Source organism: Euprymna scolopes, chromosome 6 (assembly GCF_053919585.1).
Source record: "Euprymna scolopes isolate OS-2025 chromosome 6, ASM5391958v1, whole genome shotgun sequence".
Lineage (NCBI taxonomy): Eukaryota > Metazoa > Mollusca > Cephalopoda > Sepiida > Sepiolidae > Euprymna > Euprymna scolopes.
Window position 1 is genome coordinate 27,034,074 of NC_136487.1, and position 26,643 is coordinate 27,060,716.

Genomic DNA, 26,643 nt, shown 5'->3' on the forward strand with positions numbered 1-26,643 from the left:
TTGGAATATAAGCACATTCATGATTTTTTTTTTTACAAACGTCAACAAATTTCACATTGTGTAGCAATGTACTGAAACAATTATAAAAATATTTGTTTTTATTTTGGATGATGCAGGGCATCCGGAGAGAGATGTTTCTAACAAAATGAAAGTATAATTTTTAGCAATAGGTATCTAGGAAAAGGCCACTACATATGTTATAAATTCCAAATTTCCACAACCTGGCAAATACTGGTACACGCTAGCAAATTTAGATTTGCAATTACAGAATATGATTCTAATTTTTTCCTTTGCTCTTTATTCTAACACTACACTAAGTTTACTGTTTTATTTCGCTACAGTTGATATTGTGTAGAACAATAAGAAAATCATAGTGAACAATGCATTCAACAAAATTTCATACACATTTCTAGATACCTATATCTAATAAGTTCAAAAGAAAGGACACACTTAGGGAGGTATTTTGGTGGTCAAGTCACTAAATAGAGATTAGCTGGTTTCCCGGCATAGCCCAGGATGTAATAAAGATTGACTGAAATACATGTTCTAGCTGGTTTCTAGGCGTTGCCAGGGATGTAATATAGACACATTATGTTGTATATTACCTGTTCTCTTCTCCCTAAGGTAAAACAATTTCATATACATGCTGTAAATTACCTACGCTAGGGATAAAACATGAACAATACCAGTCCTAGGGTAGATAAAACAAATAATACATAGAGATGAAAGATTCCTCTCCCCTAAGAATAAAACATATATTCAATATCTGCTTTTGTTTTTTCATTGTTTATACGGTCCCGAGCAACGCCGGGTAGCCCTGCTAGTAGTTAACTAAAGATGATCATTCCATAAGAAAACCGAAAAACTAATAAGGAATTAATAAGAATGAATGTTTAAAAGAATATACAAATTAGCTAGATCTTTTGCAGATGAATGCAATTCCACGACCCATATAACAAAGTTGTATGTTCTTTTTAAACAAATAGAAAAAAGGTTTTTAATATGAATATCGATACACAAAAACAACCAAATTTATAGGAGTATACGAGGGGCGTACAATAAGTAATGCCCCTGACCCACTTCTCATAGTAGTAAAGTAACGAACTTGGCATAGTTATTAGTCTTTCTCTACATAGGAACCACCCAGAATTATGCATTTCTCCCATCGTTTGATGCAGCTCTGGAGACCGTTTTTGTAGAACACCCTAGGTTGATCCTCCAACCACGACGTGACTTCAGAAATCAAGGCTGCATCATCTGGGAAACGCTTTCCTTTCAAAAACAACTTCATGGCTGGGAAGAGATGAAAGTCAGAGGGTGCAAGATATGAAGAGTAGGGAGGATGGGGGAATATTTCATAACCACACGCCCGTGCTTCTGATCTGGCGACATGCGAGTTGTGGACTGGAGCGTTGTCCTGCAGGAGGAGGGTACCTTTACTGATCTTGCCTTGCCTCTTGATTTTGATAGCTTCCCTTAATTTCCTCAAAAGTGAAGCATAATAGGCTCCTGTAATTGTGGTACCCTTTGCCAGGAAATCTGTCATCACTACTCCGTCCAGGTCCCAGAAGACTGTGAGCATGACCTTGCCAGCGGAGGGCTGCATCCTTGCCTTCTTTGGAGGTGGTGATCCAAGTGCTTCCACTGCATTGACTGGGCTTTGGTCTCTGGATCATAGTGATGGACCCAGGTTTCATCCTGTGTAATCAGTTTTTTGAAAAGCTTTGACTCATCTTCTTGGTACATTTCCAAATTCATCCTCGAGCACTCGACGCGTTCTCGCTTCTGGAATGGCGTGAGCAACCTGAGAATCCATCTGGCAGACACCTTAAGCATATGCAAATGGTCATGAATGATAGTTTCCACATACCCTGTACTAATCTTGACATCTTGGGATATTTGGCGAATAGTAATGCGCTGATCTTCCAAAATAGCAGCCTCAACTTGACGGACAGATGCCTTATCAATGGCAGAAGGGGGGGCGACCAGGTCTGGGAGCTGTTTCCACAGCTTTACGGCCATGTTTGAATTCACGATGCCAACGTTTTACAAGGTCATATGATGGGGAATTATTACCATAAGTTTCTTTCATTTCATCAAAAGTCTCCTGTGGTGTGCGTCCTTTCAAATAAAAAAAAACGGATCACTGCTCGAGATTCAACAGGCTCCATTTCATGTACATTACATAAAATAAATCCAAGGTAATTTTTTTATTAAATTTAAATTAAATTTTTATACCTTACTTTGTAAAATTTATAAAAGTACACTTTAAGATGAATAAATTTCAAATTGAATCTTGTACCTTTATTTTTAAAGCCTATAGTAAAAACATTTCGTTTAACAATTTTCATGCCTTGGATGAAATGCTTTTCTAACTTGTATCTTATCTTATTAAGATTATATTTTAAAACTCTCCTTCTCTCTATTTCAGTTTGTATTTCTGCTCACACCACACCTCATTTTTGCAACCCCCTCTTTGTATTATTACATGTCTGAATATTCTCTCTGTTTCAGTTTGTATTTCTCCTCACACCACAACTAATTTTTCAACCCCCTCTTTGTATTATTAAAGGTCTGAATATTATGTTTCAGTTTGCATTTATCCTCACACCACAACTCAATTTTGCAACCCCCTCTTTGTAATACAGGTCTGGATAATGAGAAAATCTGATTTTTTTTAAACAAAAACTTTAAAATAACTTTTTTAGATTAAATTTTTAAAAACTTCTTTCAGAATAGAAAATCTTTAAAATTTAATAAGGAAGATATTTCATATAGGTTTCATTAACAAATATTCAGTACATAACGAAAAAAATAGAGATGTAAATTTAAAAAAGACTGTATAACTAGGCGTATCAGAATTTTTGTAGGAATTTTTGACACCCCTACCACGAAACTGCGAATAGAATATAAAAATCTCGTAATTTCTCCGTAAAAAGTGGGTTGTTTATTTTCTTTATGGATTATATTTCCAAAATAAACTATTAAAGTTGTTTTAAAAGTAATAGGAATATATATTTTTTTAAAACGGTAATGAATTTTCCGAACTCAATATTTTTCAATTTTTAAACTTTAAAAATCTATCAAAATTTTTCTATTGATTCTATTTTTACGATATTTTCAGGGTCAATGTGAAATTTTATGTTCTTTCCAATAAACCGAATATAATATTTTAGACAAAGGTTTTCTTTAAATTCACGCCCCCCCCCTTTTCAAGTGTCTATTAAAAAGTAAATAATTAATTTACTCACCGAAAAATAAATAATTAATTTACTCACAAATTGAAGAGGAAAAGGTCAATAAATAATATATTCAAATTTAAAACAAAAACAAAGTACTGTTTTTTAGAAATTTACCTGTAAAGTCCGAAGTTTAAAACCTTTAAAAAAAAACACGTTGTTTTTTTTTTTTTTTTTTTTTTAATGAAACCTTGGTCCTTGCTCCTTTAATTGAAAAAAAAATTAGGGCTTGAATTACATTTTTCGAGGAGTTATAAGCTTGGAAAGACAGGGGGTCGAATAATTCACGCCTCCCATTTTGAAATGTCTATTAAAAAGTAAATAATTAATTTATGTACCAAAGTCTTATATATTACAAATTGAAGAGAAAAGGTCAATAAATAATATATTCAAATTTAAAACAAAAACAAAGTACTGTTTTTTAGAAATTTACCTGTAAAGTCCGAAGTTTAAAACCTTTTAAAAAAAAATACGTTGTTTTTTTTTGTTTTTTTTTTAATGAAACCTTGGTCCTTGCTCCTTTAATTGGAAAAAAAATTAGGGCTTGAATTACATTTTTCAAGGAGTTATAAGATTGGAAAGACAGGGGGTGGAATTATTCACTATTTTCAGGAAATGTCTGACACACCTACTGTATAACTGGTTATGGTCAATAGTAGTCATCGCCAGCGAAAGTCTTTGTTATTGTTATTCTATTATTATTTAAAACATTTTGTGTCCTGCTCTTTCGCGCGAGGACTAATATATATGCCATCTACATAAAGTACTGTTTCGTTGTATCACAACACATCAGTGTGACTAGACTAGTACCTTTTTCTAGCCGAAGATTGAACCAACAACAATCGTGTTGATAGTTGGCAGTTCTACCCAGCGGTCTATGGGATATGTATATATATATATATATATATATATATATATATATATATATATATATATATATATCATAATCACGCTAACACCCAGTTCTCATTAGATCACCGAAGTTAAGCAACGTTGAGCTTGGCTAGTTCAAGACAGGTGATTATTTGGGAAATCTAGGCGCCGTATGTGCTATCCGTTTATCTCGGTATTGTTTCGAGTTTGTTCTGAACCTTTGTTTACCGCTGATATTTAACAACGCTGAGTTAGGAGAGGTGTTGTTTGAGACTGCGCAAGTCTTGCTACAAAAATTTCACACGCAGGCACACTTATTGTGAGTGAGTAGTCCATGGTGTGTCAAGACTGAACGAAGCTAACATTAAATATATATAATCTGAGTTTAGTGTTTTCCATAGGTTAAGTAACCAATGAAGTGTAACGAGGTTAATATAAAAGTGCTCAATACCGAAGTAGAGCAGAGTATACTCTTTATTTGTTTTTACATAAGTTGAAATATGTTGCTACACAGTCATGAACATGCTTCGGTCAGCTAGCTACTAGTAACTAGAGAACTCTTCCGGCAATACAACTTATACGAAAGCAAACTTTGCTTTCGTATAAGCTGTATCGTTTGAAGAGGTCTCTAGTTACTGTGTTTAGATACTAATATATATATATATATATATATATATATATATATATATATATATATATATATTGGATGGCGTCTTGGGAACTTTCCAACATGGTGTCAGATGTCTTTTTTTGAGGGAAGGGTATTGTCCATGTCATTGTCCATGTGATTTTTTTTTATGTTAATAACAGAATTATTGTGATACTACCGACATCCTCTTTTGAGGAAAATATAATAAAAAAGAGGAAATGAGTTCATTAATAGAACAAAAGTAAAGGAAGTCATGTTAGTAGAAAGGCTGGTTCTGGTTGCTGGTTCACCGACAATACAAAAACGTTTCAAAATAAGATGGTTAATCAAGGTGTGGCGGTAACAGAAAAGGCCGAACAATAGAGATTAATATATTTAGAGTTAGTTTATGGACAGTTTTAGAAGTGGCAATGAGTTTTGCCAAAGTCAACGATAGTTTACAGTTGGATAGAATTGAACGCAGGTTGTGGAACAGATGTAGAGATGAATTGATCAACCTACTGACGAATATAGCTTCGGCAAACGACAAAGACGTGGACGTTAGTGTTTGGAAAATCGATGGTGTCACACACACAAAAGTACAATTACATTGCGCTGTTTATTTTGCAAATCATTGTGTTCGTTCATTTCGGTAGTCGCCAATTTAAAGAGAAGGCGACATGGCCAGCATGGAAGATGAAAGAGAGGACCACGACACAAAACGGCGTGGTGTCAGCAATTGTCGGGAAGGAGCATATGACGTCATATTTTTCTCAGGTTTCTTTAGCAGCCTTCTTCCTTTTTTAAACTTTGGAATACTGTATTGAATTTTAATGACATTTGATCATTTTTGACGCGCTGGCAATGTTTGTCATTATGGGCTGCAAAACGCGCGTAAGACAGTAAAGAAAAAATGCAGGCATTCATCGAAAACAAAATTATACTTGTGAACAGATTCTTTCCTTTCGTCATTGGAATGCAACCAATCAGTATATACGCTCTGAAGCCAGAAACAAGACTTCATTGAGCTTGTTATTTGAAGCAATTTGGACGATATTATTAGGGATATATACTGTAAATCGATTTGTCGTTGCCATGAAGAAAATTTCCAATTTAATTTTAGCCTATAACTCCCCACTTAGGATGACCCTATAAACTTCTATGAGAAAAATAATTTCTTTTCCTTTATTTATTTTTACTTATATATACCCTAAACAAGGCTCATTTCACTTAGACGAAAGAGATTATAATGAATTAGAGGCAATATTTATAGGGGAGTTGTGCAACAAGATGTTTGTTTACATTAGATTTAAATACCCGCATGTTGGTATATTCAATAAAACCAAAAGCAAGGAGTAAATTCAGAAGGCTAATATTCCAAGGAAAGGAGCAGTTAGACTAGAAAGGCTTCTGGCATCTAGAGACCGCAACAGAGAAATCGTTTTTAATTGGCGAATTTTTGATGTTTAGGATGAGAAATTAAAACATTAACGAATTCGCCGAATTTCATTAAAATTTGGTTATTTATCTGTTCAATTACTTTCTAATAATAATGATTAGGGATGAGACGATTCCAATATTTTCCCCGATTCTGATACAATTACCAATTCTGTACTAAATTCCCGATTCCGATACAATTACTGATTCCGATTCTTTATAAATATTTAACAATATAATTGTTATTTATTCCCGATTATCATAAAAACACGTGTTGAATGTGCTGATATTTTCTCAAATGTAAAAAAATACGCTTGTGTGAGATGATTTATAGATATTAGTTTTACTGGTAGTTTAAAAAATCTGCAAATATTTATTATTTTACCATTACTCCTAGCAGTGAAATATTTTGCTTTAAACGAAATCAAATAGAAAATAATCGTTTCTGGCATCGGAAAATAGCCATATATTTTTTCGATTCCGATACCCCCAAAAGTTCCGATTTTTCCGATTCACATTAATCGTCCCAACACTACTACTACTACTACTACTACTACTACTACTACTACTACTACTACACGATAAAGCATGTTCGTACGTACTTTATCACCCGCCATCATTTCCTTTAACATGAGATCGACCAATCTCCGAAGATGCAATGCAAAAAAAAAAAAAAATAAATAAAATAAAAATTAATTTCATCTGATGATGCTGTTGTGTCGAACGTGGTACTCTAACTAAAATTCACCTTATAGTCAACAATATCTGTTCTGTCCCAAAATAGTAAAATAATACCGTGCGGTCTGCGTTCGCACCAGACATCCATAGAACGGAAATATGTTCCAAGCTCCTACAAGAAGTTTTAGTGATACTCCTATAATCAGAAACTGCATTCAACAGTACTTAGTTTAACAGCGGTGGTCTAATAATATCGTGAGATCTATGTTCGTGTTGGACATAGGAAGAATGGGTAAATGTAACAAACTCCTGCAAGAATTTCCTCGAATGTCGCTAGTTACTTTCTATATTTCTATTTCTTTTTAACGTACGTAAAACTATTGTGTATACAGAACAAAATGATAACAATCAGGTTATAAACGAACAACTTGACTTGTTAGCTCAGACTTGAAAAACAAGATGCATAGCAATGCAATGAATAATGGGATATATTAAACTGTAGTTAACAGAGCGAAAAAGGAGTACCCCCCTCAAATAAGAAAACCACAAAAAAGTAAAAAAAAACAAACAAACTCAAAAAACAAAACAAATACAGCAAATGAATGAATATTGGGTTAGTCTAAAGATCGCGGCGAATAAACGAGATGGCTGCCTGATTTCGACTTTTCTATAGAAATAAAAACTGAAATTAAAAAATAGCTTTGTAAATCATTGTTAACTATGCAGTTGCATTCATTTATTATTTTTAATATACTTCTGGTGCTAATATACTAGAGCAGTATCGGATTGAAAGATGAATTTAGGACGCTGAAACTCACGCAATTGAAAATGAAAATGAAGAACAGTCTGTAAAATAATTATAATTAATATTCACGAAGAAACGAAGGCAGACAACACATTTGAGGCCAGTTTTTACGATTGTGTAGGTTTTAGCGTCCGAAATTCGTCTTTCAAATTGGTACCGTCCTAATACGCTATGTGCTACTCTACTTTTTCTCGAAATATTTTTATGCTTCAAAGACTTAAATTTTTAATAATAATCACACAAGACTTTTTTTTTAAAATAAATTAAAAAGTAAGATGAAATAGTTTTGCTTTAAATAATTAACAAAACTTCGTTTAATTACTCATTGTCAACAATTTAGTTTGTATTTCGTTTCGTATGAGCGTGTATTTCGTTTCAGTTTCTATTTTTACACAAAACTCTTGTTTCTTCGCATCTTTACCTCATACCTACACGAATAAGCGTTTTTGTGTTTTGAATTATTCAAAGGTGTTTTAGGTTAATACACATGTAAGGTCAACTCTTAAATTGGGATGAGAAACAAAATGACTGATATTATACTATTACATGAAGTCCCGATAATATCATATTCGAAAATTACATAAAAATACTTATAATAAAAATATGCAGTCCGCTTCAATGTTATATTTTCAAACGATTAATGACAGTTATTATCTATGGTTCTGTCTTAAAGGAAAAAGTTTCCGACGAAAAATTCTCTCTCTCTCTCATATATATATATATATATATATATATATATATATATATATATATATATATATATATATATATATATACTAGCAGGCTTTCCGACGTTGCATGGTTTTAAAATACGCATAAATATTATATTTTCATTCACACAGAAACTGAGACATATATATGCGAGTATTATGTTTTTTTTTCTAAACAGTTCACTTCTTGTAAGTAAAAAAAAAAAAAATACTCAAGCTGAGATCGAAACCAAAACCCAAGCACAGCGAATCAAGTACGATAACCATTAGGCAAGCTTGACACATTCTTTAAAGAGTGTTTTCAAGCCTACTTATTCTTAACATAAGGAAGCTGTGATGTGAATCATTCACAAGCGTGCGCATTCGTGTAACAGTTGACAAACAAATAAAAATCCGATGACCTTAATGTACCAATTTTTCAATTTTGACCCCTTAGAAGCGCTTTTATTTTTCGGATAATAACAGATTAAATAGTTTTTCACGTGTCTGAATATCCTTTATATCAAATTTCAAGTCTGTAGATAAAAAATTCGTTGAGTATATAAGTTGAAAACTGTCCTCACACGCACGCACGCACGCACACACACACACACACACACACACACACACACACACACACACACACACACACACACACACACACATTCTCACTTTTATAGATAACCTCCTTTGCGGTCTACTAACTACAGTTAAAACATACCCGACCAATGAGTTAGCGTTTTCCGTATGCAATAATTCAACTACATCGTATGGATCAGTGATTTAATATTATCCTAGCAATTTTGCTGTGAACAAAGGTGTGCCGATATTTGAGCAATTGTGCATGTATTCAGGCAGACAGATAGCTAGTTATATAAAGAGTCGCTTTTTATTCTATTTTTCTATTAAAATCACTCCAGACAAGTCACGAAGCCACTTGATATAAGCTAAAAAAAAAAAGAATAAATAAATAAAAATAATACTTCGAGGTCAAAAACTTGGCAACGATAAATGTTAGATGAAATAGATTCTGACTCAGAAAACAGCATTTGTTATCGCTTTGTCAGAAACATCGTGTATGGAATGTGAGAACTAAAGGAAAAAAACAATGGAAGTGAGAGTTTTAAAGCTGCCGAAAGTAAACCCAAGACCCACTTTCTATTCTTCCATTAAGCTAAAAATAAAGATATCGAACACAAACTATAACATTAATCGCAGTTTTGTGCTGGCATTACGACGCCGACGCCGACGCCACTCACCTATATTTCTTACTAGCTGAGCTACTCGGCGTTGCCCGGAGATATAAAAAAAAAAAAACTAAAAATAGAAAATGTTTATAATGTGTGCAACATTTTAATAGTTAAACCTCTATCTCCCCCTTTCTCCCACTAGCCATCGCCTTTTCTTTCTCTCTTTTCCTCCCATTTTCTCTTAAATCTCAACCCTCTCTTTCTCCTTCCGGTCATCCAGTCATCTCTTGTTTTAATGTGTTGAAAAAAAACTTTTACTATAGCTATCATTTATAAATGTAACACTCTAATTATACATGTATTGCTCCTGCATAACGTTAATTAAAACAAAACACAATGGTGTAAGAATGCCATTCTCCCACCTGTTGCACAATAACGTGAAGATAAATAATATTGATAATTAAAATAGTCCAAAGACATGAAAAGGTAATATCGTAATTTGTCTTTATTGCCCCCGAAAATTTCAAGTGGAACAAAAGATTCTGTTAACCCTTTCACTTACAAAATATAATACCGTAATATTAATAATGATAATTTTCTTGCTCCCAGACAATGCCGAATTGAATAAGCTTTTCTATTACGCCTCTCCATCCCTCGTAGAGTCGCCAATCTGATAGGCCCTGAACTGGCATCTAAGCTTCAGCCTCTGTCCCATCGACGAAATATTGCATTCCTCTGCCTGTTCTACAAGTATTTTAATGGAGAATGCTCTGACGAACTGCAAGCACTTGTACCTCCACGACGTAAACATCCTCGACAAACCCGACGGGAAGCTAAATATCACCCCCTCACAGTAGAGATCCCTAGATGTAAAAGATCTTTCTATTCCAGTAGTTTCTTCCCCAGAACCGCTAGACTTTGGAATTCCATTCCGGGTCCCTGCTTCCCCAACTGTACTGACGCGCAAAAGTTCAAGTGTAACGTGAACAGACATCTTGCTGCCCAAATCCCTACATAGTGACCCAGTAGATGTTACCCCTGAGAGTAGCCCTCTACACCAAAGTGGCAATGTGCCTTGATGGGGTGAAAATGTAATATATATATTAGTAAGGAAACCGCCACAGCACTGTCAAACGTACTGTTTAAAATCAAAGTATGAAAAGAGATAATGTTGATAATGATTATTGATCCTGGACAACGCCGAGTAGAACAAATGATTCCAGTCAATTTTGAATTTCTGCTCCTCACCACTCCATTTAACAATAGAGATATATAATATTGATGAAGTCAATAATCGTAAAATATTTACTATATATTCTTTACCAAAAGTAATACTGAAATCCTACAATTATTGTTCCCAGACAAAAAAAAAAAGAATATATATATATATATATAGCCAGTAGAGTTTAGTTTCCTAGAAGTACATCCAATGAAACAACATGTGTCTACCAAAGAGTGCTCAATGAGTGAACAGAGCAGGTATATTAAATTTATTTATACAAACATTAATGGCTACATATGTGCATACATGTTTCTGTAATCACCCACGTTGGGGGACTACGTCTTCACGCCAAGAATTACCGTCGAAAAGAGTTTTCGACGGTAATTCTTGGCGTGAAGACGTAGTCCCCCAACGTGGGTGATTACAGAAACATGTATGCACATATGTAGCCATTAATGTTTGTATAAATAAATTTATATATATATATATATATATATATATATATATATATATATATATATATATATATATATTAAATGACAGTTCCTTTTTCTAAATAAATTATTTTTATTACAACATTCTTTTAACTAAAATAGTTTCATGAAAAACTGTTTTTGGTACATAAAATATTTTAATCTAACGTGTGTGTTATTTTCTGTGTCACATTTATTTTTTTTCTTCCGATTGTCTGTCGTTCAATTGTTATGCCCTTCCATTTCTTGTAATAAATAATTTTACCAAGAATTCTTCATCAGCTTTGGTTTCGGTTTCGATTATAGCTGAAAGAGCTAAAGTTATATATACATACATTCTTTTTTTCTTAAGTTTTGGTTTCGGTTTCGACCCAAGCCATAGGGATATATTTTTATTTTTGCAATCACAAGTTTATAATATATAAGAATGGATCCAAAATTGACTCTTATAGTAATATATACGAAATCTGCATAAATTAAAATATCATATTCAAGCATATTTTACGAGCAGACTATGCCGGGCGTCCCTGCTAGCTAAGATATATACTTTTGCAGTTTCAACATATATACTTTTGCAGTTTCAACAAAAGAACTACAATAATATCAGGGTGTCTCCATTTACGCTGAACATCCACAAAAAAATGCCAACATCAATATATTACATATGAAAGAGTCCACTGCGGAATTTCCACAGGTCCCGCTAGTGTTAATAATTATGATTTTATTGCTCCCCGAGAACACCAAGTAGAGCAAAATATTTACATGGGAGGGCAAATTTGCGATATTAATTTAACGTACATACACCCTCCTGGCTGTTTTTATTTCGTAGTTTACCTTTCCATAAAGTTATTTACAAAAAATGACATTAAACTGTAAAGTGTAGGTTAAACTTGTTAAAATAGCAGGACCAATCTACATTAGGTCAAACTAGCAAACATATCGATTATTAAACGGGTGTACAATCGAACAATTTGTTGGTTTATCAATAGAATTAAATAATAAAACGACGAGCGTCCACTTGACGTGTATAGTTGATATTTTCAACTTTAATAAATAAAATAAAAAAGTAAAATTCTTCAATAAGTTTTATTTATAAACATACATTTGTGGGGAGTTTTATCTTAAAAAAGGTTAAATCTTGCATTATATAAAAAAAACACGAAAAGATAAATGGCAGTAACAGCTTTTGAAGAAAAGGAATAACAGCCGTGTATATGAGTTTGACAATTTGACGAGAGAATAGAAAGTGGATCTTAAGTTTTATTTGTTTTTTTTTTACATAGGAGTCACCACTTATCAAGGCCCGGAGGCCACTCAAGGATAAGGCTTATAGAGTGTACAGTAGTCAATGGGGTAATATTGTAGTAATCTTTAGAAATGGAAATTTGGTAAATTGGATTACTTAAGGGGGCGGTTCATCTAGAATTTGTTTATGTTGGACTTGAAGACAACCAAGTTGTAGTCAGCTGGAAAGTAGGCAAATAGAACAGAGTTCCACATACGTGCACTTCTAAGAAAGAAGCTATATAAGAGCCAAGTACGTCCAAAGATGGAGTACTGCTGCCACATCTGGGCGGGAGATGCTAAAAACAGCCTATCCTGCCTTGACAGAGTACAAAATAGACTTCGTGGCTTGGTGGGGGATGCCCTTTTCTCTACCCTGCAACCTCTTTCCCACAGAAGAGATGTAGCGAGCCTGTCGTTGTTCTTTCGTTATTTCCATGGCAAGTGCTCGTCTGAGCTCCATTCTCTGGTCCCCCTTCGCCAATCTTTTTCAAAAAACACCCGACTAGCTGAAACCACCGTCAATAATTTTCCCCACTCCCTATCTGTGCCTAAATCAAAACGTAGATTCCATGAACAAAGCTTCTTTCTTAGAACTGTACGCCTGTGGAACTCTGTTCCGCTTGCCTGTTTCCCTCCCGACTTCAACCTGGATGACTTCAAGTCCAACACAAACAAATTCCTGATGAACCGCCCCCCCCTAAGTAATGACACCTTACCAATTCTCCAATACTATTGCTACACTATCCCTTTGATTACTGTACACACAATAACCCTTATCCCCGAGTGGCCATTGGGCCTTGATAAGTGGTGAACTCCATGTAAAAAAAAAAAAAAAAAAAGCTTTGTACATGGAATCTACGTTTAGGCACAGATAAAGATTGGGGAAAATTATTGACACTGGTTTCAGATAGACGATTGTCTTTCATGAAAGATTGGCGAAGGGAGACCAGAGATTGGATCTTAAGTTTACTTTCAGCAACCTTGTAATGCTCGTCGTGTTGTCTTTTAAGGCACGTTGTTAGGTTCAATATATCTGCCGTGAAGGGTTGGAAGGGTTAATACAGCAGTTCCCAACCACCGTATCGCTGATGTATTGATGCGCTGCAGAATGATTATCGGTGCGTCTCCAAAAGATAAAAAGACATTTTTATTGAGAAATTTGTAAGGATTCGGTTCCCTCGAAATGAGCACCCAGGAAGGGTATAAAAAATAGCTATAAACAGATCAGTCCATATTCACCAGTAGAAGCTTCTCATGCGACCGACAATATCCCCATTCCGGAAGAGAAGGTAACGCCTCGAAGGTTGCATCGTTCAGGCCAGAGGTAGACTATACCTCATCCCGACAAAAAACAGGCGGATCTGAACGAGACCCCCCCCCCTATAATTTTTGTTGTATATTTTAGTATGTAGTATAGTTTTCGAGGTTGGGAGTGTTTATTCCGAAAGCCGTTCTTATCATGAAGAGGTTGAGGGTGTTTATACTTCACTGGGTTAGATCGTAAAAAAAAAAAAAAGATACCAACTGCAGAATACCGGTTAAAATTATAGGGGAGGGGGTGATTCTCGTTCAGATCCGAAATAAATAAATAAATAAAAATAAAATAAATAAATAAAAATAAATAAATAAAAATAAATAAATAAAAATAAATAAATAAATAAAAATAAACAAATAAAATAAATAAATAAATAAAGGATCCGATGGTTCAGGATACAATAATGACAAAGCGAATATTGATTGGTATGATCCGAAATATAAACGATAAGCGGACCCCTAATCAAGTAGAAAAGTAGAAAACCTCTCCACTAAAATCCTGCATTTTCACTGTAGATGTTCACGATACCGGAGAGTCTTCTACTCTCATAGTTTCTTCCTCCGAACTGTTCGATCTTGAAGTTTCCTCAGTTTTCTGTTTCTTTGATTGTACTGATGCAAAAGCTCAAATGTAATGTGACCAGACATTTCACCACTCAACTCCCTACTTAGAGGGTCCTTGTAGGCGCGGTCCCCAATTCACCGGAGACCCATATCTCTTAATGCCAATGTGACCTATTTAAATTGAGTAGGAATTAAAAGAAGTATAGGTACTAGTGCACTCTGTACTGAAATAATAACGCTATTATTAAAAAAAAGCCTTTCTTAACACGAGGAGGATGTTTTGTACCTATTCTATACTTTAACCTTACAATTGAATAAAAAAAAACATATCATAAAACTTTAATTAAACTTGGAAATACGATGTAAAAAAAAAAAAACAGCGCGCGGCGGATCAGTAAGTACACAACACAACCACTGAAATTATATATATATATATATATATATATATATATATATACACTTATGGGCCACGAAAGGCACTCCCGTTTAAATCAATTTTCCAATAAAAAAGATTAAGAAAAAACGTGCGTGTTATGTCAGAAAAAAAAAAAAAAAAAAACAAGAAACACGTTACCAAATATACTGACCTTGTTCGATAGGTAATATCACAATGGTGCTGCCAGTTTCGCTGATTTCTGAATAAGAACCAGACTTCATCTTGATATTGGAAGACAAACTGTTGTCGTTTACAGTATTTTTAATGCCCATAATAAGGAGAGTGTTTCTTCCATGCAACCAGCTGTGAAGTGATACGAGAGTATATAACTTAATATACATACATGTACATATACATATTCGTTTATTTAATCTTGTAATTTATTTATTCTATATTCTGAGTCACCACGATTTTTTTTTAAAGCCGATTTATTTATTTTTAACTTTCAGGGTTTTTCAAAGAAGTTAATCGCAAACACATGTCCGGTTCAAAACAATGATTTTATTTTTATGTATAGCTGTTTTTTGAATCGAGCGTAAACACTTGGCAAAGACGTTCAATCTTATACACATTAGAAAGTAAATCGGAGTTTTATTTCGACTCAAGAATACAATATGTAATGCTGACAATCGATTTTATTCAACATTTGGACGAATAGCAAGCAAAGTGACCGAGATATTCTATCGGTCGCTATAGTACAATTGAGCCCCATTTTAACGAAATTAAAAGAACGACGACTCGCTGCTCTAAAAATTGTTTTTAACTAATTTAAACAAAATCAAAATGGCGATTTTTTAAATATCGCATCGTTTGTTAAATATACGATGAATAGAAATAGGATGCTGAGTTTAATTTCGGCAAACGCATAACTCACTTTTCTTATTTTTGTCCTTTAGTTCTCACACCCCAATGAGCGATATTTCTGACAAAGAAAAAAGAATTGCTGTTTTTCAGGACAGAATCCATCCCATCTAACACTTATCGTTGGTAGTTTTTTTTTTAAAACCTTGCAGTACTATTTTTTTAGCTTCTTACATCAAGTGGCTTCATGCCTCGTCTGGAGCGATTTCTATAAAAAAAATTACCATATTCAGAGCATCATTATTGAGTCTCTTAATTTTTTGAGATAAGGATCGATAATTTCTATCATTTGGATTATTTTAATTATTGTTCTCATCTTGCGTATTATTTTCACAACGTTTCGGTAGATGTAACCTCTGACCTTCTTCAGGTTTGTCTTGTCGAACTTGGAAATTTGCACGGAATTTCGAACGGAACGCTTTATTTGATGCACGGTGGTAACATGCTCTTGTTTCGACAGCAGCATGTTTCATATGTAATATATTGATGCTGGGCATTTTGGGGATGTTTAGCGTGAATGGAGACCCCGCGATATTATTGTAGCCCCATTTGTTAAAATTGTGAAAGTATTTATTTAAGTAATCTAGTTAATGTAATGTCAGAATATCTCTGGTTATTATGGTTCATCTCCAATATTCTTATAGGAGTCTGTGACATATTTCGATTTTATGGACGCCCGGCGCAAACGGAAATCCCACAATATCATAATACTATCTTCAGACAGAACTGATACTACCCTTAGATCCTAGCCAGAAAACCAAGAAGGTATATTTTAATTTCATGTACGGCCCAAATGCGACATTATTATTTTTTTAATTAAATTTTTTTTTTTTTTATATTGCATTTTCGGTGATCGAGAGATCCTATTTATTAAAAAGGAGTCTTGAAGGTGATAACATGCTACGGACATTAAATTAGAGTATCTATATACTAATTTAATGTTCCTAGTATGTTACCATCTAGCAGAAGCTTCTCATGCGACCGACATGTATGTTATCCTCATTTTTAATAAATAGGATCTCCCGATTTAATAATTTATAATCTGAAAACCGTGACATACGTACGTTAAAGGTACAACAGTATTAATATATATGTTATACTTACCATTATGAATTATATTAGGTTGGTGCAAAAATAATGTCGTTTTTTACTTGAAGTTAAACGTCAAATAATGGCATTGTTTTTGCACCAACCTAATATACACTCCTGATCCAAAATTTAAGACCACTTGAAAATCTTTAAAAAGAAATCCTTTTTAAGGATAGATTTTAGGCTGCTACCACTTAAGGTTACCAATACTAGAACCTAAAAGGTTATGGAATAAAAAGCTACATTCCAAACATTTAATTCAGAAATTTAATTTTTTATAAAATGAGGAATTTTACATTTTATCAAAATTATAAAACCAGAGGTATAATTTTTTTTTTTTAAGTTTAGTTACAGATTAGGAATCGCTACGTAAAGGTGTCATCATACCTAACGCGACCGAAATTGAGCATGCTTGAATTCTAGATTTCCATGAGCAAGGTTTGTCACAGCGGGCGACTGCAGCTAAGGCAAATCACAGTAAAACTGTGATTTGTAACTTTCTAAAGAACAGTGAGAATTATGGAAAAGCAAAACACACTGGTAAGACCTCGCAAAAAAGAAAAAAAATTCTCCTACATTGAGGGTCCTGAATATGGCCTTAAACTATATCCAGTGGTGAGGCCTCAGCTTTCGGGAGTGTGGAGCCACCCTTTAATTACCATTGCTCCCAGGCCCACTCTGACCCGGAGTGATAGTACCTGTTAGGGCCCCAACTATGGGTTAAATAGAAACCGACTTGAGAACTACAAATATATTCTATTAAAAAAAATTTTCTTCAAAATCTTTGGATTCGGCATTAAATAAACCGAAAAGGGTTGATATGCCGTGAAACAAAAACAACCCAAACAACCAACCTACATTGAGTAGGAGAATAAGAGGGGTTGTTGTGAGAGACAGACTTTCTTCTAGTCAAATTAAGGCAGTCAGAGATGCTGATTGCAGTTTAGTTCCACGTCACAAGATGGACCGCTTAAGGCTTGGTCGTGAATACCAAATATGGGACGTTCAGAAGTGGAAGAAATCCTGTTTTCTGATGATAAAAAAAAATCGATCTAGATAGTCCTGGTAGCTTCCAACGATATTGGCATAACGAAAACATTCCTCCTGAAATTTTCTCATACGTCATAATGGTGGAGGGTCCCTAAAGGCAGAGGATGGCTTTTCTTACAGAGGGACGATGGAGGTCCAGGTGGTGCAGGGTTGTCAGAAAGTGGCTGGTTATGTTAGTGTGCTACAAAAAGCACGATAACGGAGGACCATCGTTTGTGTGGGGACGGTGGTTATTCCAATAGGATAATGCTGCGATCCACGCTGCACGACGGACCTTGACCTTTCTGCAAAAAATGGGGTTCATCACTTGGGACATCCTGCATATTCACCAGATTTGAACCCAATTGAAAATATTTGGGGATGGATGACAAGAAATGTTTATCAAAATAACAATATTCAGCAAAATATGAACTTTGTGAAACCATCTTCAGAAGCTGGAGCAACATCCATCGCACATTAATAGAAACGCTTATTTCTAGCTTGGCCCAAAGAATTTTTGAAGTCAGCAAAACCAGTGGAAGTAGAACTCATTATTAAATTTGGTTGTTGAATGTTTTCATACACTTTTCGTACAATTTCATAGAATTTGTACGTCTGGTTTTATATTTTGATCAAGTGTAAAATGCCTTATTTTATAAAAATTTAAATTTCTGAATTCATGAATGAAACATGAGTTGGAACAATTACATGGAGAGTATTGCCAGGACTGCTGCGAAAAAGGTAGGTTCTCTCTACCGTGCTAGAAAGCTACTAACACCCAAAAGTATCCTGTACCTCTATAAAGCCACTATTCGCCCATGTATGGAGTATTGTTGTCATATTTGGGCCGGTGCATCTATTACTAGTCTCTCGCTTCTAGACAAGGTTCAAAAGAGAGTCGCCAACCTGTCATCCAAGCTTCAGCCTCTGTCCCATCGACGAAATGTAACATCCCTCTGCCTGTTTTACAATTATTTAACGGTGAATGCTCCGACGAACTGCAAGTACTTGTACCCCGTCTACGCAAATACTTCCGACAAACACGACAAGCAGCAAAATCCCACCCCTTCACAATTGAGATCCCTAGATGTAAGAGAGCCTTCTACTCCAGTAGTTTCTTCCTCAGAACCGCTAGACTTTGGAATTCCCTTCCGGGTTCCTGCTTCCCCAACTGTACTGACATGCAGAAGTTCAAGTGTAACGTGAACCGACATCTTGCTACCCAACTTCCCACATAGTACCCCTGTAGCTTATGTCCCTAATAGTAGCCCCCTACATCAAAGTGGCAATGTGCCTTGTTTGGGGTGAAAATGTAATAATAAAAAAATGTATGGCAATTAAGCCACACGGAAGCTTCCACGTTTAATCCTCGTTGGGAGCCGTCAGGCTAGAATGCATGAAATTCGTGTCACCGGGTGTTTAATACGAGTCCCTACGGGGATGAAACGCGGAAGCCTCGGTATCGCTTAATTTCCATATTTTTTTTTCATAAATTAGTACCTAGTTCTATTCGCGTATTGAACACCGTTGAAGTAAATACTGAAAATCGTTACATAAAATTATATCTTCTTTATAATATTATGTGAATAGATGAAATAACAATAAAATTAATAATGATATATATATATATATATATATATATATATATATATATATATATATATATATATATATATATATATGATTTTTACTTTAACTGCAACCAACACTATCTTTAAATTGACTTTTATAGTTTTTTCGGGTCTGTTGAAAATAAATATCACATTCAAATTGAGGGGCAGATAAGTACTTTTCTGAATATTAAGACATTTTTCCATTGCATTAATGAATTCCAGTAGTCGACGCCATTCTTAATATGGGGAGGGAGTATTTTGTAATATTGATGCGCATCAGTACTTGTTCAGTTAGGAAAAACATGGTCGCCAGTGAAAACGTAAGGGATTACATTGAATAATAATTGTTTTAATATCCAGAAAACTACACGTTTGCTTCAAATTTAAATGTTGTGATATTCGTTTTCAGCATATCCGAAAACCTATCAAAGTTGTCAATGTCACGGTGAGAGTTAAATTGCAGTTAAATTAAAAAAAAACAAAAACAAAACATATATATATATATATATATGTGTGTGTGTGTGTGTGTGTGTGTGTGTGTGTGTGTGTGTATTTATGTAGAAGTAATTAAAGTACGTATTTTACCTTTTTTGAAATGTTGGCTTTGGTGGTCACTATTTTTGTGGCGAAGATTTCCAAATATTCTTTTTTACAAACTGCCCCATTTCTTGCATCCTTCTTCGGCAAGCGAAATGCATAAAAATGTTGTAAATCCGAGGATAATCTTTCAAGCGTGAAACATCGTAGTTAAATTTATCTTACGTATATATATATATATATATATATATATATATATATATATATATATATATATATACTTTTTTTTTTCTTTTTTTCTAAAAAAAATGGAAAGGTAATATCAATGATATTTAAAAGAAAAAAATAATTACAAACGCTTTTTTTTTTTTTTTACAGAAAACATACGAAAATCAAATTCGACTAATATTGCCGGACGGCGGACCGTCTTTCCCGAACACTAACAGTGTTAGTGAGTTTAACGATTTTAGTGTTTCAATTTTGTTTTCTCCGTTCGCCTTGAGTGAAAAGTCTTCTAAGCGGGTCGATGAATAGTCGACAAGTTGTTCAGCTAGCGATGACACTTATAAGCAATGCTTTTTTAAATATAAGTCTGTACCCGTTTTTTTTTTATTGTTATTGTTTCCTTTTCCTTTTCTTCTTCTTTTCATGTTGTTATTCTTTCTATCAAACAATAATCAACTTCCGCATATCATTAAAAAAAGCCTCAAATTTATATATCGAAATGAAGATCCGATGCCTCCCACCATTACCCTACAGTACCCTAACACCCATATAGTCTCAGAATATAGCACCGCAATTACACCTTTTTAAAAATCTAATACATTTCACATATTTAATTTTTAGGGTGGGGTTCAGCAATAATTCATGAGGTGGGAGTTAATTAGTTCTTTTTCGTTATTATAGCGAAATCCGATAGCCGAAAAAATAAGCTTTCATAAAAAAGACAATGATAACTAATTACAGTTTTTATCAATTTCAACAATAAACAATGTCATCTACCTAATAGTCACGTCACAATTATTACTGCATTATTTATATAAACAAATGTACTTTGTACAAATAGATGATTGCGTGACATCCACCATTTTATAACTTAAAATGTTGCAGCATTAAGAACTTATATATAATGTTAAATTGAATTTTAATGCTGCAATATTTTAAGTTATAAATGTATCATATTTTTTACGAAAATATCTTGTCTTTTTCTTTTCTAGTTTTAACAACTAGTCCTTTTACTTTTCTAAGTTTAATCTTTACCATATTACTTTTTATGCTTGCATTTTTCTATGTAATATATATATATATATATATATATATATATATATATATATATATATATATATATATATACTTAAATGAAAAAAATATGACATAAACTTAGCTTAATCTCATTATAAATTTATTTCAACCGCAAAACGGGCCTTTTAAAATGAGGAGGACCAGTCATGATAGCATCTGGCTCGTACAGTCCTGCTATTCTGATTGGCCAATGTCGCTTGAAAAGGCCCGTTTTTGGATTGAAAAAAAAAAATTCATAATGAGATAGAGCTAAGTTTGTGTTGTATATTTTCTTTTAAACATTATGTATGCTGTGTTTCGCATCGAGCTCTCACACTAAGGCATTTTTACAGAAACTGACTATCATTTTAGATTAACACACACACACACACACACACACGCACACACACACACGCACACACACACACACACACACACACACACACACTCTCTCTCTCTCTCTCTCTCTCTCTCTCTTTCTTCCACTCTTTTAACACTTTCCTTCCACGAAGTCTTTTTCGCAGTTTTGGTATATTTTGACAGGTTAACCTGTCCAACACAGAAATCATAAAGCTTACTAGCATGTGCACTTTATTCAGGCAACGCAGTCTACACTGATTGCGCCATCTGGGAAAAGGTCCACCGGTTGCCTCCAATGGCGATACAAGGATGTTGAAAGCAATCGCCATGAAAGAAAGCATTGCAAGTGGACGCACACGATGGAGAACTGTGAATTAACATCTGAAATCAAGGAAGGAGAAGCTGTTTAATGCTGCTCTGAAAAAGCAGGTTCGCTGAAGGGGAATAACCAATACTAATAATCTCGGGATCACACATCTTTGTGATCTTTGTCACAGAGATTGCCACATTAAAATACAAAAGCCCACGCTTTTGTCTGTCTGACTGTTTGTATGTCCGTAGGTCTGTCTGCCAATGTATTAATTAATCTCTGGATAAATCGATTTGAACATTCAGAAATGGTAGGTTCTTACTGATGTTTTAACCTTGTTTTAAATGATTTTAACTTGTTTATCCAAATAATATACAATAAAAGTTTGTATTATTTTTACTACGTATCAACGCTTATGGTCATTTATTGCTGGGAATCATTTTTCTAAGCAAGTGTTTGACTTTTGTAAACGACTTGTTAGCAGAACAATCGCTGTATTATTTCATCTGTGGGTGGAATGCGCGAATTCATAACTTTTCTTGATGTCCAACATATTTGATAGCCAGACAAAGCTGGGAAAATCTTTCATACATATAAAAAGTTGTAATTCTTCTGTCTTTGCTTTTATGTTCACGAACTCTTGATCAGTTTTGGAGGTAGTCTCTCATAAATACACTCACACGAATACATATACAAACATACATTTGTATACACGATAAAATATAATACATGTAAAATGTAAATATAACATATATATTAAATAAATTACATATATTTAACATATACTATACGAGGTGCCTCCAGTAAGTTTCCAGACTTTTTTTCGTATGATAGTACACGCATGATACTCTAGTCACCTTCAAAGTAATCTTCTCCGGATGCAATGCACTTGTTGTACAGTTCCAACAACTTCTGGAAGGCCCCATGTGGGTGTGCTAATAACCCTCGTCACATCTCCTCATTTGTCTTATAACGACAGCCTTTAAGGTTTTCCTTGAGCTTAGGGAATAATCAAAAGTCACAAGGAGCAAGGTCTGGACAATAGGGAGGGTGAGGAACTGTTTTCATGCCCATCTCGGTCAAATAGTCTGATCTTCTCTGAGCACCCCTGGGACAAACTTCGCGCAAATCTTCTACATCTTCAGTTCCTCATAAATAATTGTATGTACAGTTTCCACACTGATATCAAACTGTGCCCTTATTGCCTTTATAGACACACGACGGTCGTTATCCATGAAATTCTTTATTTGGCCAATCAATTCTGGTGTTCTGACTTCCTAACTCCTTCCACACCTCTCATGATCCTTTATAGACTCTCTGCCTTCCTTGAATTTCTTACGCTTGTTTTTACATGGGGGTCACCACTTATCAAGGCCCGACAGCCATTCAGGGATAAGGGTTATTGCGTGTACAGTAATCAATGAGATAGTATTGTAGTAATCATTAGTATTGGAGGTTTTGATAGAGTGTCTTACTTAAGGGGGCGGTTTGTCAGGAGTTTGTTTATGTTGGACTTGAAGAAGTCCAAGTTGTAGTCAGGTGGGAAACAGGCAAGCGGCAGAGAGTTCCACTGGTGTGCAGTTCTAAGAAAGAAGCTTTGCTCATGGAATCTACGTTTGGATTTAGGCACAGATAAAGAGTGGGGAAAATTATTGACAGTAGTTTTAGCCAGACGGTGTTTCTCGTGAAAGATTGGCAAGGGGGACGAGGGATTGGAGCTCAGACGAGCACCTGCCATGGAAATAACGATAAAACAAAGACAGGCTCGCAACGTCTCTTCTGTGGGAGAGAGGTTGCAGGGAAGAGAAAAGGGCATCCCCCAAAAATCTATTTTGTACTCTGTCAAGGCAGTTTTTAGCAGCTCCTGCCCAGATGTGGCAGCAGTACTTGCTATTCAAAAACTGATATTCAATTCATACAGGATGGCCCAAAAAATAGGCTGAAGCATTCCATACGTTTCTGTGGCATTTTTTCCAAGTTTAAAACAGAATTTTATTGCATTTTTGAAATTCACCAGCTGTGCCAATAAGGTTTTAGTAGGATGTATTCCAATTAAAATTTTTTTTTTATTACATTTTCACCCCAAACAAGGTACATTGCCACTTTTGTGTAGAGGGCTACTATCAGGGTCAGCAACTACTGGAACACTATGTAGGGATTTGGGCAGCAAGATGTCGGTTCACGTTACACTTGAACTTCTGTATGTCAGTACAGTTAGGGAAGCAGGATCTTGGAATGGAATTCCAGAGTCTAGCGGTTCTGGGGAAGAAACTACTGGAGTAGAAAGATCTTTTACATCTAGGGATCTCTACTGTGTGGGGGTGGGATTAAGCTGCCTGTCGTGTTTGTCGAGGGTGTCTACGTCGTGGGGGCACAATGTCTGCAGTTCGTCAGAGCACTCACCATTAAAATACTTGTAGAACAGGCAGAGGGATGTAACGTTTCGTCGATGGGACAGAGGCTGAAGCTTAGATGCCAGTTCAGGGCCTATCAGATTGGCGACTCTTTTTTGAACCTTGTCTAGGGTGTCTAGGAGCGAGAGACTAATAGCAGACGCACCAGCCCAGATGTGACAACAATACTCCATACATGGGCGAATGGTGGCCTTATAGAGATACAGGATACTTTCAGGTGTCAGTAGTTTTCTAACACGGTAGAGAGAGCCTACCTTTTTCGCAGCGGCCCTGGCAATGTTTTCAATATAATTGTTCCAGCTCATGTTTCCTGTGAACGTTAGGCCAATCAGTTTGAAAGATGTACTCTCAGACAGGGAGTCACTGGCCATTGCTATAGGTGGCAGAGAAGGTTTCTTGTAGTTATTGAAGGAAACCAGTTTAGTCTTGGCAGCATTGAAATTTGACCATCCATTTATGTCACCATTCCACTACAGATTGGAGGTCATACTGTAACTGTTTCTTTGAATCTGAAATCATAAAAACTGGTCAATCATCTCATAAGATGTATGACAATAACATATCGAATTTTCAAGAGTCTACAACAGTTTTAAATCCTTGTACAAAAAGTTTCAAACTTATTGAAGACACCTCGTACTTAAATAAAATAAATTAAAATTTATAAAAAAAAAATTCACTCTAAAATTATAATTTCGTCGAAGTAATGACTTACATATAATTTTATAAATTTAAGAGTAAGAAAGAAAGAAAAGAAAACGGAAACCAAATTTTATTTTGTTCAAATATAAACAAGATAATACTTTCCGGGTGAGGGGGGGGGGTTGCACATTTATTTCATTTTCGATTTGGTTTCTCCTTCCTGGATAAAACTGGAAGCAACATTTCTCACAGATAAAAGGAAATCAATACAGCTAAAACATATGTGTCAATATGTGGTGATATTTTCTGATGTCGAAAGATTACGCTTAGCGCACGTGATATGAAAGTCGCAGACGAACAACACGTGGATTTTGTATTAATTTTTTGCTTCCATTTACCACCAAGGCGATGAAAAATGTATAAAATTATGATGATAGCGCATATCGTCGAAGTATTAATTAAAAAAGAAATTGGTTTATTTTGCACACTATTGCGTTGAATTTGGCTTTTAAATGTATTTCATACGTATTATATATATATATATATATATATATATATATATATATATATATTTATATATCTCGATTAAGTGTCTCTCTCTCCTTCCCTCCTCTCTCTCAATCTTATCTATCTATCCATCTATACATACATCCCCACACACACACACACACACACACACATATATATATATATATATATATATATATATATATATATATATATATATATAGAGAGAGAGAGAGAGAGAGAGAGAGGGGGGGAGGAGAGAGAGAGAGACTTAATAGACACTTAATACCAAGATGTCTACTTAAATACACGATGCTGGATCTTCTATGGAATTCATTTTTCCAACATTATATTGTTATGCATATTTCTTTCTAAGCAAATAATTTTTCTGATGAGTATAAGTATGAAAATATTTTTCTAATAGATATACATACGAAGAGATTCGATATCGACATAATAATAATTGCTTATTTCTACGTAAGGAAACAGATCCGTAAAAAATGTACTGAAATATTTACATGCTAAAAGGATTGTTTAGTAAGAAAGTAAATATTTGGATCTTGTAAAATAGAAATACTGTTATTATTTTCGATACTCTCTCTTGTTATATTTAACTACTATTGAGCTTCTAAATAAAAAGGATTGGTATACACTAAGAGTGAAATATAATTAATAAAGCATACTTTACCCACAACAAACACATACACACACACACACACATATATATATATATATATATATCTGTGTGTGTGTGTGTGTTTATACATGTACATATGCTTCAGCATATACTTTATAGACTAACCCTTTCAAAATAAAAAATCGATAATTGTTAACATATAATAACGGAATATATATATATATATATATATATATATATATATATATATATATATATATATATATATATATCCTCTCTCTATATATATAAACAATATTAAGCTACATTTAAATTTTTTCTAATGTTGGCTATTCTGTGAATGAATCAGTACGTAAAAATGTATCGCAGGTTTTATTTTGAAAAAAAAAATGACAAAAAATATGAATAAATCTGGTATGTGGCCTAATCTTATTCAAGGGGTGGCTTGGATGAGTACTCTGACCTGCAAAAAATATTTGGATAGCCCCGGCCATTCTCCGGCTAGGGCGCCTCGGGCGATTAGCAATAAAC

General features: G+C 34.4%; 1 protein-coding gene across 5 annotated transcripts in view; it reads right to left on the minus strand.

The window, feature by feature from the left end:
- LOC145277584 (uncharacterized) overlaps positions 1-26,643 on the minus strand; it is a 121,999-nt gene that overhangs the window by 36,034 nt on the left and 59,322 nt on the right. For 3 of the 5 annotated variants that reach the window (XM_080129092.1, XM_080129094.1, XM_080129093.1), the window contains one exon: positions 14,987-15,138. In XM_080129092.1, coding sequence (XP_079985218.1) covers positions 14,987-15,107 — 121 coding nt within the window. In that variant the 5' untranslated portion in view covers positions 15,108-15,138. Of the gene's footprint in view, positions 1-14,986; positions 15,472-20,012; positions 20,228-26,643 lie in introns of those variants that run through there. The other 2 variants (XM_080129096.1, XM_080129095.1) reach the window with 2 other exon arrangements.